The following is a 13,971-nucleotide window of genomic DNA, read 5'->3' as shown; positions in this document are numbered from 1 at the left end:
ATTATAACTGAAAACAAAGACTAGAGGACGAGTACAAGGGTGTACCATTAGGTAAAATAATTACACGATAAATTAAAACTATTCATTTACATGCCTAAAACAAGTCAGTGGCAGAATAGCCAAGTAAGATTACCCGATAGGCGCTTGAAGTGGCTGATGACTGCAATAACGACACGGATGGAGAATCTTCCGCCTTCATATTGAGTGGATACATAAATGGGGAAATTATTGTTAGCTAATGCTACACACTACCGCAAGGCCGAGAGATAAATACGTAAACTTGACTCACCAGTGGAGGGATGTGGACGAATAGAGTGGGAATAGCGGTTGAGAGCAATTTTCGCCTCGCTCGCGGTGTGTTCTTCTTTATTAGCAATGATGTGGAGTACATGTCTGAGCTAAAGTGCCTGCTGCAGATGCGGTATCGATCACCCCTCTTGTCCGCAAAGACTTCTAGGACTCTACTTTCAAGCTCAGACGGTGGATATCCCCAATATCGGACCCATTCTCTTATCTGATCTATTGTTTTAGGGAAAACATGCATTATAGTACCTTCAGATTTATTATGGGTCTTCGAAGGGCAACCGCCAATGGAACAGGCAGGCATTGTGGAAAGTTCTGAAAAGTAAAGATCAACAATTCTCTATGAATACCAATGTGTTCAAAAATTAAATGACACATAAAAGGTTCAATGCAAGGTTCGTTTTGGTTCTTGGAACTATACACGTTATTCACATGCGGATAAGTATTTGAATAACTTTAAAAAAATAGAAAAATAATTTGACTAAACTCAGAACATGTGACAAGTTACTTGCATGTACTGTCTTGAACGAAAAGAAATTGGACGCAAAATGATTATGGTACATGGCCTTACCTTGACGAACAAACAGTTAGATGCAGGGATCAGAGTAGTTTCTTGTCGTAGAACAGGGAGCAGTTCACAGGTTGCAAACTGACGAGTTTCCTCGAAGTGGTCACGGAAGTTCACAGAGACGAAGAGCAGATAACCAGCACCTTCACGGGTTGACTAGCAAAGCGCAAAGAAGTTCTCATTTGAAATATGAAGTGGGTTATAAAGAATTCGAAACAGGGGTGTGTTTGTGAATGAATGACGTGTATATGTCGTGGCATTATGCGGTTTGCAGGGGGCCGTCCAGCGTGAGGGGGGATGCTTGGCAGGAGACACGGGGTCTGGAGGTAGACATGGGAACAACAACCCATGCTCTATAGACCACTTTGAAGTGTACATGGTCTTTGGCACCTCTTGGCCTTTATCGCTCCCTGACAGCTCCACTTGGCAGCACAAGTACCCCGGTGCGAACTGCCTTTGATAGGGCGGGGGGTGGATTGGGGCGGTGGTCGTGCAGACAAGACACAGGAAGACTCGTGAATGGAGACACACTTATGTGGATTGCAGGGGGCCGTCCAGCGTGAGGGGGGATGCTTGGCAGGAGACACGGGGTCTGGAGGTAGACATGGGAACAACAACCCATGCTCTATAGACCACTTTGAAGTGTACATGGTCTTTGGCACCTCTTGGCCTTTATCGCTCCCTGACAGCTTGTCACAACTTTTACGCAATTTTGGAAAAGGATACAGATCGTTAAAGGATACAAGGTCAGCATCCGCTTTTGGAACCCCTTCACTCTGGGACGTCCTGGACTATCACCAAGATGGTTCTGGGATATCTTGAATGCGAGGTTTGCACAAGACTTTCCCCCCAAGAGCGCAGCCTGTAGAAAGTATACCAACTAACAGGCCAGGGGCTTAAGTGGAAAGGCAGGAGCAGCGACAACAGAGCTAAGGGAACAAAGAAAAGGATAGTTCAAGATAGCAGCCAAGTACGAAAATACAGCACTTGTTCCTTCCCCCGTACTTGCCCCCTCTTACCTGCTTAGTAAGATAGGAAGTCCCGTAACCTGAGAGAGTGTAGTTGGAAGTTGACGTGATGATAGAAAATGGAAGTTCCAGTTGAAGGAAGTCTGTGCAAAGGTCCACCTAACCGAAACGGCAAGTGTCCAAAATAATCCCCAAGTGTATTCAGCAGAGCGTCCCCAAGTGTAACCAATCCAGGGAGTGACCACCAGAAACAGCACAGCGTCCGTTTGGTCACTTCAGTATGTAGAGCGTTGTCTTCTTGTGCGGCGGGCAGCGCCGTGGATCTGTCTTTGTATATTTTCTGTGTAATAGTTGAAAGGGAAGGGAAGCAGGAAACTCGTGCAATAGTGATGGCACAACAGAGGGAAGGAAAACGTGCGTGGAAGTCTTTAACAGAGAATAGCACTGAGGGTCTTTTATTCTTGTATAAATCCGAATACCATAACATACGGGAGCAGGCGGAGAACAAATCCGAAATGGAAGCCAAGTGTTCGTTAACCAGGGGAAACAACCGAGGGAGCCAGGAGCCAGAAATTGAAGGAAAAGACGTTCAGAATAGTCCTTGATACAAAGCCGGGTCAGGAATCAAACAGGAATCAGAGTAACAGTTAGATCGAGTACTCAAACTGAATAGTCAGTTTTAGGAGCACCCGTTACAGGGACACGCCACACTAAGTACTGGAATCAGTTTCAGAACGCGAGGCACGTTGCGGGCGTTTCACGTGACCGCGAGCAGATGGAATTCTGGACCTTGTAGTGCAGCGGATTCCGTGAGCTGTTAACAGTCTCCAGGGCAGTTTCCACCGGGAAGTATATACCCGCGAGTGTCCAGAAACAGGAATGCGGGGCATGACAGTACCCCCCCGCAAAGGACGACCACCCCTGCGGGCACGCAGTCTTTCCAACCAAAAGGCCCGCAAGAGTCGGGGTGCATGCAGATTTGAAGCCGGTTCCCAAGTCCTATCTTCAGGACCGTAACCCTTCCAATCAATCAGATAGAAACGCACTCCGCGACGCAGACGGGAGTCCAATATAGCACGTACTTCGTATTCATCTTCACCCTGTACAATAATCGGAGCAGGGGTAACAGGAAGCCGAGTGCCAGGTATAAAAGGACGGAGCAGGGATACGTGGAAGACTGGGTGAATCCGCCAATGGGATGGTATGTTCAAACGGACAGCAACAGGATTGAGACAAGAAAGGATCTTGTAGGGACCTACATAACGAGGCATGAGTTTTCGTTTACCCCGAATGTTGAGATGTTTAGTCGCCAGCCAGGCAAGATCACCCGGTGCATAGGAGGGGGCAGGCGATCGATGTTTGTCCGCTTGCGTCTTTGCCCGGGACTGCGCAACTTGTAGATGTAACATAACAGAATCCCGTATAGCAACCAGAGTGTCCCTCGTGGTTTTTGCAGCAGGGATTTGGTCCAAGGAAGGCAAGACAGGCGGAAGGATCCTTGGATGTAATCCATACAAGGCATAAAACGGGGAACATCCTGTTGAAGTATGTCGAGAGTTGTTATAAGCGAACTCCGCTGTTCCCAGAACGGATAACCAACTTGTCTGATGTTGCAAGCACAGGCAACGAAGGTATTGTTCCATGGTGCCATTTGTGCGTTCGGTTTGTCCGTCCGTTTGAGGATGATAGGATGACGAAAGCCGTGCATCAATACCCAAAGAAAGGGTAAGGGCTTTCCAGAACCGCGAAGTAAATTGCGTACCCCGGTCAGAAATCATGATTGTGGGTAATCCGAAGAAGCGTACCACATGATCAAAAAAAAGAGTAGCCAATGATGAGGCGGTAGGTATACCTGAGCATGGTATAAATAGTGCCAATTTTGTGAATACATCCACCACCACAAGCACCGTCGACATTCCCTTAACCAAGGGCAGTTCTACCACAAAGTCGAGTGTAACCGTATGCCAGGGATGTGGAGGAAGCGGCATGTTCATCAATAGACCGAAGGGTTTCCCTGGTTGCCTTTTACATTGTACACATATCGCACACGTGGATACGTATGACGCGGTGTCCTTCTTCATTCCTGGCCACCAGCACCATCGATGTAACAGGTCATATGTTTTAAGCTGACCTGGATGTGCAGCTAACGGGATATCATGGGCCCATTCCAAGGCCTTCCGTCTGGTGTGGCTGTCGGGTAAGTATAAAAGACCATGAACATAAGGAAGACCCGTGACAATCTGGGCACCCAAGGCATCAAGATAAGAGGCATGTTCTTTGGCCCACTGTCGAACTTGATCCAGAAGTGAGGGGGAGACCGAACAGACACAAATGACAGAACCCGAAGGCAGCATAGAGGTAACCGATTCCCGGGTGTCGAAATCGGCACCGACACGGGATAAGGCATCTGCCATTCCGTGTAGAGGTCCAGGACGATAAGTGACCGTGAAGTCAAATAACGTAAAAAACAAATGCCAACGTATTTGTCGGGCATTGGTGCATTTTGCGTGTGAAAGAGCCTGTAAATTCCGATGGTCGGTGTACACAGTTACTGGATGTCGAGCACCCAGAAGGTGGTGTCTCCACTCCTTAAAAGCTGCTCGAATGGCTAGGAGTTCCCTCTCCATAACAGTGTAATTGCGTTCAGCTTGAGATAGTTTACGGGAAAAATAAGCCACTGGAGGCAGTTGCTGTGTAGTGGGGCAGTTCTGTGACAATATGGCCCCCACCGCGATAGCGGATGCGTCAGCCTCCACTATAAATGGAAGGGAAGGGTTTGGGTGCTGCAGAACGGGAGCAGTAGTAAAGGCCTCTTTTAATGCCTCAAAGGCCGACTGGGCTTCGTAATCCCAAAGGAATGGAATCTTCGGGCTGGTGAGACGGGTCAAGGGCGCTACTATCTCAGAAAATGAGGCAATAAAGCGCCTATAAAAGTTCGAGAAACCCAGAAAAGATTGAAGTGCCTTTACAGAATCTGGGACTGGCCAGTCCCTTACTGCTTTGACCTTGGAAGTACACATGAGCACCCCTTTTGGAGATATCTGAAACCCCAAGAACTCAACTGATGATGCATGAAATACACATTTTTCCAATTTGGCATAGAGAGAATGTGTACGTAAACGCAGCAAAACAGAGCGAACGTGTTGGATATGTTGCGTGAGTGAATCCGAGAAGATCAAGATATCATCCAAGTAGATCACCACATAGCAATCTAGCATGTCTCCAAAAATATCATTAACAAAGTGTTGGAACGTGGCTGGAGCGTTACAAAGTCCGAATGGCATGACGCAATACTCATATAGCCCAAACTTTGTTTTGAAAGCGGTTTTCCACTCGTCCCCGTTTCGTATCCTCACCAAATTATATGCCCCTCTGAGATCTAATTTGGTAAAAACAGTGGAGGAAGTCATCTTATCAAGTAGTTCCGTTATGAGGGGTAACGGGTACTGGTTCTTGACTGTTATTTTGTTCAAGGCTCTGTAATCCACGCAAGGGCGCAGATCCCCCTCCTTTTTCGGTACGAAAAAGATGGGAGAGGCAGCAGGGGACCGGGAAGGTCGAATATGTCCCAGACGCAATGCCTTCTCCACATACTCTTTCAGGTGTTCTTCTTCGTTCCGGGTCAGGGAGTAAACACGACCATGAGGTACCACTGCCCCAGGTACAAAATCAATTGGGCAATCATAACAACGATGTGGAGGGAGTTTTTCTGATAGCCCTTTATCGAACACATCGGAAAAGTTTTTGTATACTGCTGGTAGTTCGGGATTTGAGTCTCCCAGCGTGGCATTAACAGAGGAGACATTAGACACCAAAGCCAAACAAGGAGACGAAGGCATCACACCGGGGCTTCGAGAGCAATGTTGGGTACAGAACGCAGAAGAGAAATGCACCGTTTGTTTGACCCAATCAATCATAGGGTTATGAGTCCGGAGCCAAGAAAGACCAAGAATGATCCCAAACTGAGGGGCTGAAATAAGGTCGAAAACTATTTGCTCAATGTGGTCTTCGGAGGTAGACATGCGAAGTGGGACAGTCTGTTCCGTTATCCATCCGGACACCAGATGAGAACCATCCACTGCATGTACTTCCTCAGGTCTTTCTTTTGGAACCACCGGTATGCCATGGTGTTGAGCTAATTGTATGTCTATATAGTTTCCGCTAGCCCCTGAATCGATCATAACTGGACTGGTGAAGGGCTCAACACCAGTGAGGACAAAACACATGGCAAGATAGATGTGCGAGGAGGAAGGGCATTGGCCCGAGCCATCCATATGGCGACTCATCCTTAGGGCTCGGTTTAAGGACGAGTCTTGGCGTTTCCCGCTACCTTAACAGGTCTCTTAGGACATGCACGAATGAAATGGCCAGATTGACCGCAATAGAAGCATAGGTTGTTAACCATACGCCGTTCTCGTTCGGCTTTGGTTAAAGGACCTCTGATGGCCCCTATTTGCATCGGCTCGGCTTCACCTGAGGAAGTAGTCGGAGTCGTTTCTGACTTGACTGAGAGGCGAAGGTCAGGACTACGCCGTTCGCCACGTCTTTGCCGCAGCCGAGCGTCGACTTGTAGGACCAAGTCCAACAATTCCGGGAAGCCGGTTGGTAACGCCGGTATCACTGATAAAGTGTCTTTTAACTCATCCGAAAGACCCTTATAGAAGACAGCTGCCTTCTTCTGTTCGGGCCAGGTGGTTTCTGCTGCTAATTGATTAAAGCGAGCGAGGTAAGACAGAAGGTCTGATTTGCCTTGACTGATAGCAAGGAATTCGAGGTCCGAGGTTTGTGCCTTGTAACGCATATCGAATACGCTATTCATAGACTGAATAAGGGCATCAAAATTATATAGGGCTGGATCATTGGCTTCGAGTAAAGGGTTAGCCCAAGCCGCTGCTGTTCCTCCCAGATGCGAAAGGAGAAACGCTGCTTTGGTAACAGTGTCAGGAAATGCCAGTGGTCGACAAAGAAAATGCAGACGGCATTGGTTTACAAAGGTCCGATAAGTCTTAGGATCTCCATAGAAGCGTTCTGGAGGGGCCAAAGGGAACGGTCCAGGAAGCACAACGGGTGCGGAAGATTGTGCCTGGGGTACAGGAGGGGCTGTTGCAGCAGCAGCATCACCGAACTCCTCATCGGGGGGTAAGGGCTGCACAAAACTCTGTAGTACATCCATACGTTGATGGAGAGTCGCATTAGCAGATGCCATATCGGTGCGTAAGGTCGCAAAGGCTTGCATTAAAGCAGCCATTGGATCCGCTCCAGTTTCCATAACCGATAGGCAAAATTAATAGGCTCCTAAATCTGTCACAACTTTTACGCAATTTTGGAAAAGGATACAGATCGTTAAAGGATACAAGGTCAGCATCCGCTTTTGGAACCCCTTCACTCTGGGACGTCCTGGACTATCACCAAGATGGTTCTGGGATATCTTGAATGCGAGGTTTGCACAAGACTTTCCCCCCAAGAGCGCAGCCTGTAGAAAGTATACCAACTAACAGGCCAGGGGCTTAAGTGGAAAGGCAGGAGCAGCGACAACAGAGCTAAGGGAACAAAGAAAAGGATAGTTCAAGATAGCAGCCAAGTACGAAAATACAGCACTTGTTCCTTCCCCCGTACTTGCCCCCTCTTACCTGCTTAGTAAGATAGGAAGTCCCGTAACCTGAGAGAGTGTAGTTGGAAGTTGACGTGATGATAGAAAATGGAAGTTCCAGTTGAAGGAAGTCTGTGCAAAGGTCCACCTAACCGAAACGGTAAGTGTCCAAAATAATCCCCAAGTGTATTCAGCAGAGCGTCCCCAAGTGTAACCAATCCAGGGAGTGACCACCAGAAACAGCACAGCGTCCGTTTGGTCACTTCAGTATGTAGAGCGTTGTCTTCTTGTGCGGCGGGCAGCGCCGTGGATCTGTCTTTGTATATTTTCTGTGTAATAGTTGAAAGGGAAGGGAAGCAGGAAACTCGTGCAATAGTGATGGCACAACAGAGGGAAGGAAAACGTGCGTGGAAGTCTTTAACAGAGAATAGCACTGAGGGTCTTTTATTCTTGTATAAATCCGAATACCATAACATACGGGAGCAGGCGGAGAACAAATCCGAAATGGAAGCCAAGTGTTCGTTAACCAGGGGAAACAACCGAGGGAGCCAGGAGCCAGAAATTGAAGGAAAAGACGTTCAGAATAGTCCTTGATACAAAGCCGGGTCAGGAATCAAACAGGAATCAGAGTAACAGTTAGATCGAGTACTCAAACTGAATAGTCAGTTTTAGGAGCACCCGTTACAGGGACACGCCACACTAAGTACTGGAATCAGTTTCAGAACGCGAGGCACGTTGCGGGCGTTTCACGTGACCGCGAGCAGATGGAATTCTGGACCTTGTAGTGCAGCGGATTCCGTGAGCTGTTAACAGTCTCCAGGGCAGTTTCCACCGGGAAGTATATACCCGCGAGTGTCCAGAAACAGGAATGCGGGGCATGACACAGCTCCACTTGGCAGCACAAGTACCCCGGTGCGAACTGCCTTTGATAGGGCGGGGGGGGGTGGATTAGGGCGGTGGTCGTGCAGACAAGACTCGTTTGCCGCAGGGCCTCACCAAGGAGAGGCCATCTAACTGCATGTAAGAGGCAGGCTGCAGGATCTAGTACATGGAAGGCAGGGGGGTGAGTTTATAAATACCTCACCCTCCCAGGAGAATATATGGGTGCAGTTCACCCTGGAGACCCTGGATGCCTAGGCAGTTAGTCAGCAGCAGGCTGGCCTGTGGTGGCAAGGCGGCACGGGCCAGAAGGGGTCATCTCTGTACCCGGTGCCCAAAAGGACGATTTATTATGATCAACCATATTGATTATTTACCTATAACCATGTTTTGTATCAATAAAATCCAACGGCCTTTTATTGCCAACGCTTGAACAAAGTGGTGTGGTAAGTATTTTTGGGGGAGGAGGCAAGGCCGGGAGGCTTGATGCCAACCCGCAAAATAACATATGTATGTCTGCTGCATATGGGTTCAACGGTTATGTGGATTGAAGGTGGGCGGCCAGCGTGAGGGAGGATGCTGGCCGGAGACATGTGGTGTGACAAGACAAGGCACAGGAAGACTATTCAATGGAGACACACTTGATTCATTTAAAAAATCAAAACAACCATTGTTAAAATATATGTTGGGTTTTATTTTAGATCTTAATTTCAATTGAACATAAATAATAAACATTACACATTGTAAAGTTCCGGTTGCAGCACATCCAGGGAAAATCCGCGGTATTGTCCACTGTCGCTGGGGAAATGTTGTCTAATGGCAAGTACCGCACAGGCAGGTATTACTCTCCGAACGCGGTGTCCGAGCCTCCCGTGAAGCCACCAAGTGAAGCAACGATAGGCCACCAGCCTGTACCACCTGTGAAAAAGAAAGATGCAAACTGTATTAAAATGACAAAACTTTCTTATCACTGTCGATTCAGGTAAAAAATGTCATTCTGCTTTGAAAAAAATTCTATCTAGAAAATGCACAATATGGAACCAATTTACATGCATTCGAATGATATGTAGATGTAATTTTATATGTGGGAGACGACCATGAAATAGTAGTGGCATCACTGACATCACAACCAGAGTATACTTACTCGTTACTCGGATTACGCGGACAAACAGTGCCGCGAAGTTCGTGCATAAGCACCATCATCATCCTCAACACGGTCCGTGAGAGGCAGGCTTCCCTGAACTCTGGCAGCTCGGTGATGCATTGCGGACTTGGCTCGCCTTCCGAAATGTAGGCCAAGCACCCGGAATTTTCACGGCAGCAGCAGTTCTCCTCCTCAGTTGGCATTAGCTCGCACCGATTGCACGTGCACCAGGTGGAGACGCCGTCCATGCGACATGGTCCAGGCTCTTCATCCGTTGACTGGTCCTCCCAACTGCCGTCCGAATCCCCATCGTTTTCGCGTGCTTGCCTTTCCAGTAGTTCTTCCTCGGTGTACTCGGGCTCGTACATATACGGCATTATTGTAGCCATTGTGTGGTAAAAAAAGTAAAATAATTTACAGAGATGGTACAGATGTTCACAAGGCCTAGAAGCGGCGAAGGTAGCTGACCAGAGCACAGAAACGAGTCGCAGAATACTCAAAGTAACACACAGAGTAATGGAATCGAAAATCTGCTGCTGTGTGTTGTGAAACGGTGTGTTTATACTTATTGAGGAAAGAGGCGTCCTGCCATTTCCATGGCGACACTTCATTAGCTGAGGCGCAGCGATTGTTGACACGAAACGTGCTTTGGCGTTGGGAAATGGGCGGTACGCGTCTGCTGATGTCAGGCTCAGGGGCGAGGGATTTGATTTAGTGCCGCAAAAGCAGGTGAGCCAGGGCGATGGGGGGAAATGATAGGATTATCAGAAAATGGCAGCTGATTTCGAGTGCGTTAATGGACGAAAAGTCGGGTAAGGTCCATAGGAAAGTTTTCTATGATCTACCGAGTTATGCTTAAAAACACATGGCCGAACCGTAGGGGCAATAAAAAAAAAGTCCCGGAACTATCCTTTAATGTGCATTTTTCTGTGCAATAATACTGAATCGTCACCAGAAGTTAAAAGCATGGTTGCCTTGGAGCAATGAGCATTATTGTCATGTACCGCTTTCTGAGTTCACACCCAACGAATGGTGAAAAAGAGTAGGCAAAGTATAGTGCACCAATGAATCAATAGCATATTTTCTATAGACCGTTAGTACTCCCAACCAATGGGGAGGCTTGCAGTGGGGGCCTTACTATACGGTAATCCCACTGCTCTGAGCCTCCCCAGGGCTGGAGGCTGCCATATCTGGCGCCGGGGAACAAGGTAAGTGGCCCCTCCTGCAGCCTCCACACCCCTTTGACACAGATTTCACTCCCTCCCCCGACCCACTTACCTTCTAGTTTCTGGTCCTGAGCCGGGAACAGTAGTGTACCCAGCGTGTCCGCTCTCAATCCACGACATGCTGCCTTCTCCCTGTTCCTTGGGGGTCATTTATTTCTTCTTTTCAGGTGTGAAACACAGACAGCGTTTAACAACTTCCGAAAAGATTCTATTAGTACCCCAGTCCAACGGGCCAGGGTACTGATAGCAATAAGGCCCTTTGCTGGGGTGAGGGGTTATTACTGCTTCAGGTAATGCCCAGGGCGTGCGTTAAGGCCCTCGTTTCACTTGGGTCTGTAACTATGGGCCCCGGGGCATTACCTGAAGAGGTATTACCCCTCCAGCTCGGGTCTTATTGCTTAATTATTGGTACTGAATGTGGAGCATTGGCCGTTTCTGTATTCTCTTTTTGCAAACAAAACCGGTCTGTGTCTGGAGCACTCCATTCTGTGAAGCACTTTATTCCGCGATTGGAGCTCTAAATTGAGCTTAAACTATGATGATAGCAAGATGCTTTGTCTATTCCTGGTAAATGTTAAACTGTCCATAGTATGTTTGTTATTACTAACATTCTCTGTGCCTCTGCATACCTTAACAAAAAAAAGGGGGGTAATACAAGTTTAATAGATCAGCATGAGCGAACAAAGCAAGACATCTTTCACTGCTAACGAAGCAAAACTCAAATAATCTGGTGTATGTGCTGCAAACCACTCAGGGGGACCTCAATCTCATCATAGCTCGCTGTACTGGAGTGGAGAAGAATATCCATTTCCACCTCAGACTGCTCCCACTCCTAACGGCACACCAGACTGAAATGAAAAGGGCATCTCCCCTCTCTGCGAGCACAAACAACAATCCCAGGCACGTGTCCCCCCTTATTGGGCATCACTAGAAAGGTACTGCAGACTCGCTTGGGACATGTGAGATTCCCCTGCTGCTCACATGGGGTGAAACCGCAGGTGATTCAAAATCGGCCAATCATGTGATAACTAGTCCCTTGCGAAGGAATGAAGGAATACAGTAAATCAGCCTGCTCTGTGGCACCCCCCCCCCTGTACAGAGGTAGACATCGGATTTCTGTAAAGCTATGCACTTTAGCAATACAAATGTTAAAATCCTAAACTGACCAGCTTTCTTTTTAAAAAATAAATAAATCAGTGGTTGGCTGATGGTGTAGACACTGGAATTTATATGAAAAGCATAACATTCTGAAATCAATTAACATTCAAGCATGTCCTGAAAAGGACCATTACATACCGTCAGCAGATTGGGTGAATAGTGCATAATCCGGGTTAATAATCTCATTAGACAAAATATCAAACCACTCCCGCACTACGCCTTGACCCTACAAAGAGAAAAAAAGAAAAAAGGGAACAAAGTGATTAACAAAAAATGCACAACTGCCATTTTCCTTTCGTGCTTTATCACACTATTTATCATGCATGTAGTAATGTTTACTAAAGAGCAGAGAATGCAGTCATTCAATCAATATTTTACAGATAGTAATAAGGGAAACAGGGAACAAAATAGGGATTTAAAAATACATGATCTCCTCCCAATTGAATCTGTACCCTGAGGTGGGGAGCTTCTGGAAAAGCACACGATCCATGTTCATGCTTTAAAAAGGGCACCCGCGTCCATGACGTGCCTTCCAAAGACACCTGCTATGTTACAAATTGGTGAAATCGCATGTTCTCCCATTGTGCATTCTCTGCTCATCTACACATACAAAGAAAAGTTCTGGCATGGCCCTCACCCACGCCTCACCAATCCACCCACGCTACAGTGCCAACTGGAACTTACAACGCGGCCCCTCCTCTTCAATTATATTTCCATCTATCAACAATGGGTAAGGGTCAGGGAATAGAAAAATAGGGAGTAAAGGAGTGTGGAAGCAAAGGGGCGGTGGGCCGGGCTTATGGTCGTCTGGCCCTACATATAAATGCTGCATTACAATGTGGTGAAATGTGCACCACAGGCAAATGTCACAGAACTACATATCTCGGTGCCCATTGTGGGCTCAGCAGAGGAAAATGGGACAGGAATCTGTCCAGCTACAGTGAATCTATTCAATTCTAGGCAGTCCAGGAAGTTAGAGAGCTATCCATCTATCCATCTCTATTCCCCACACTGGGCAGAGTCTGGATAAGAGAGGCCCCAGTCTGCCAGTTATTAATGTCATGTTACAGATGATGTCCCTCAAAATGTAAAAAGTTGCCTACTGTGAAAAGGCTGTACATAATCTGCAAATGAGTAGCCATCTTGAATTTCTGCAGTAGCGCAAAATGATGTAGCCTACATAGGTCTTCCTTTTAATAGAGAAGTACCGATCTTATATTTCATGACTTGTTCATGCCACCTTTGATGAGCATGGTGGCAGAAGTTCAAGAAGTGCTTCCACCTCCACAAGGTGCTCTTCCTGCATAATCTGCTTTGTGTGTCTGGGTACATGCAATGGGGGGAAAAATTAAGAGTGAATGATTATTTTTTTTTATTCTTAGTAACGCCGTGGGCCTCGAGGCGCAGAAAGAGGACGAACAAAAAACACAGAAACAGTGAAGCAGATTCAAAGGACAGAAGCAGAATCAGAACAGGAACTAGGGAGCCCTAAAGAAAAACGTTTTTAGCTTATTTTGGAAATCAACAAGGGATGTGATCATTTTGAGATCCAGAGGAATTGGATTCCAGGTGGCTGGGGCCAGGACATCAAAGATTGTTTTTCAGAATATGGCTAGGTGAAATCTGGGTTGGCTAAGTTTAGCCTGGTCCAGTTGAAGGGGTCCCTAGAGGACCCTCGCGTATGGAAACAAGGCACTATCACCACACACGAACTGATACGCCAGACACGAGGTTGTATTCCCAAAAGCTAGGGTTTATTGCAAAGCAAATAGTCTCAGTTGGCCAACTGGGTCTCAAGCCCTGCGACGTGTGTCTCCAGACCCCGAGGGACGCAAGAGAGCGAATCATTCTACAACAGTTACATATATACAAAATGTGCATCTTACAATCAGCAATGACACATTCAATACCACCCATAATGCATCTCCTTTGAACTGGGTTCGATTAATTGACAATTGTGACGAGTGTGACACCTTCAGACATTCATTTTAGCAATAGTTTGCAATTTTGTGAGCCTGCAGACAAAGTTCTTTATTTAAGAGAACACATTGCTTCTGTTTTTGCAAACATGCTGCGTGCAGGGGAGAGAAACATTCCAGGCCTCGCTATCTCCTAGTTTCTATTTCTGTGCTAGG

At 47.1% G+C, this 13,971-nt stretch overlaps 1 protein-coding gene across 3 annotated transcripts in view; it reads right to left on the bottom strand.

Annotated features, from left to right (window-relative positions):
* HACE1 (HECT domain and ankyrin repeat containing E3 ubiquitin protein ligase 1) overlaps positions 1–13,971 on the bottom strand; it is an 838,224-nt gene that overhangs the window by 494,147 nt on the left and 330,106 nt on the right. For all 3 annotated transcript variants that reach the window (XM_069606519.1, XM_069606520.1, XM_069606521.1), the window contains one exon: positions 11,975–12,062. In XM_069606519.1, coding sequence (XP_069462620.1) covers positions 11,975–12,062 — 88 coding nt within the window. The remainder of the gene's footprint in view (positions 1–11,974; positions 12,063–13,971) is intronic.

Source organism: Ambystoma mexicanum, chromosome 4p (assembly GCF_040938575.1).
Source record: "Ambystoma mexicanum isolate Mex_15411 chromosome 4p, UKY_AmexF1_1, whole genome shotgun sequence".
Classification (NCBI taxonomy): Eukaryota; Metazoa; Chordata; class Amphibia; order Caudata; family Ambystomatidae; genus Ambystoma; species Ambystoma mexicanum.
This window is presented reverse-complemented; position numbering and strand designations above follow the sequence as displayed.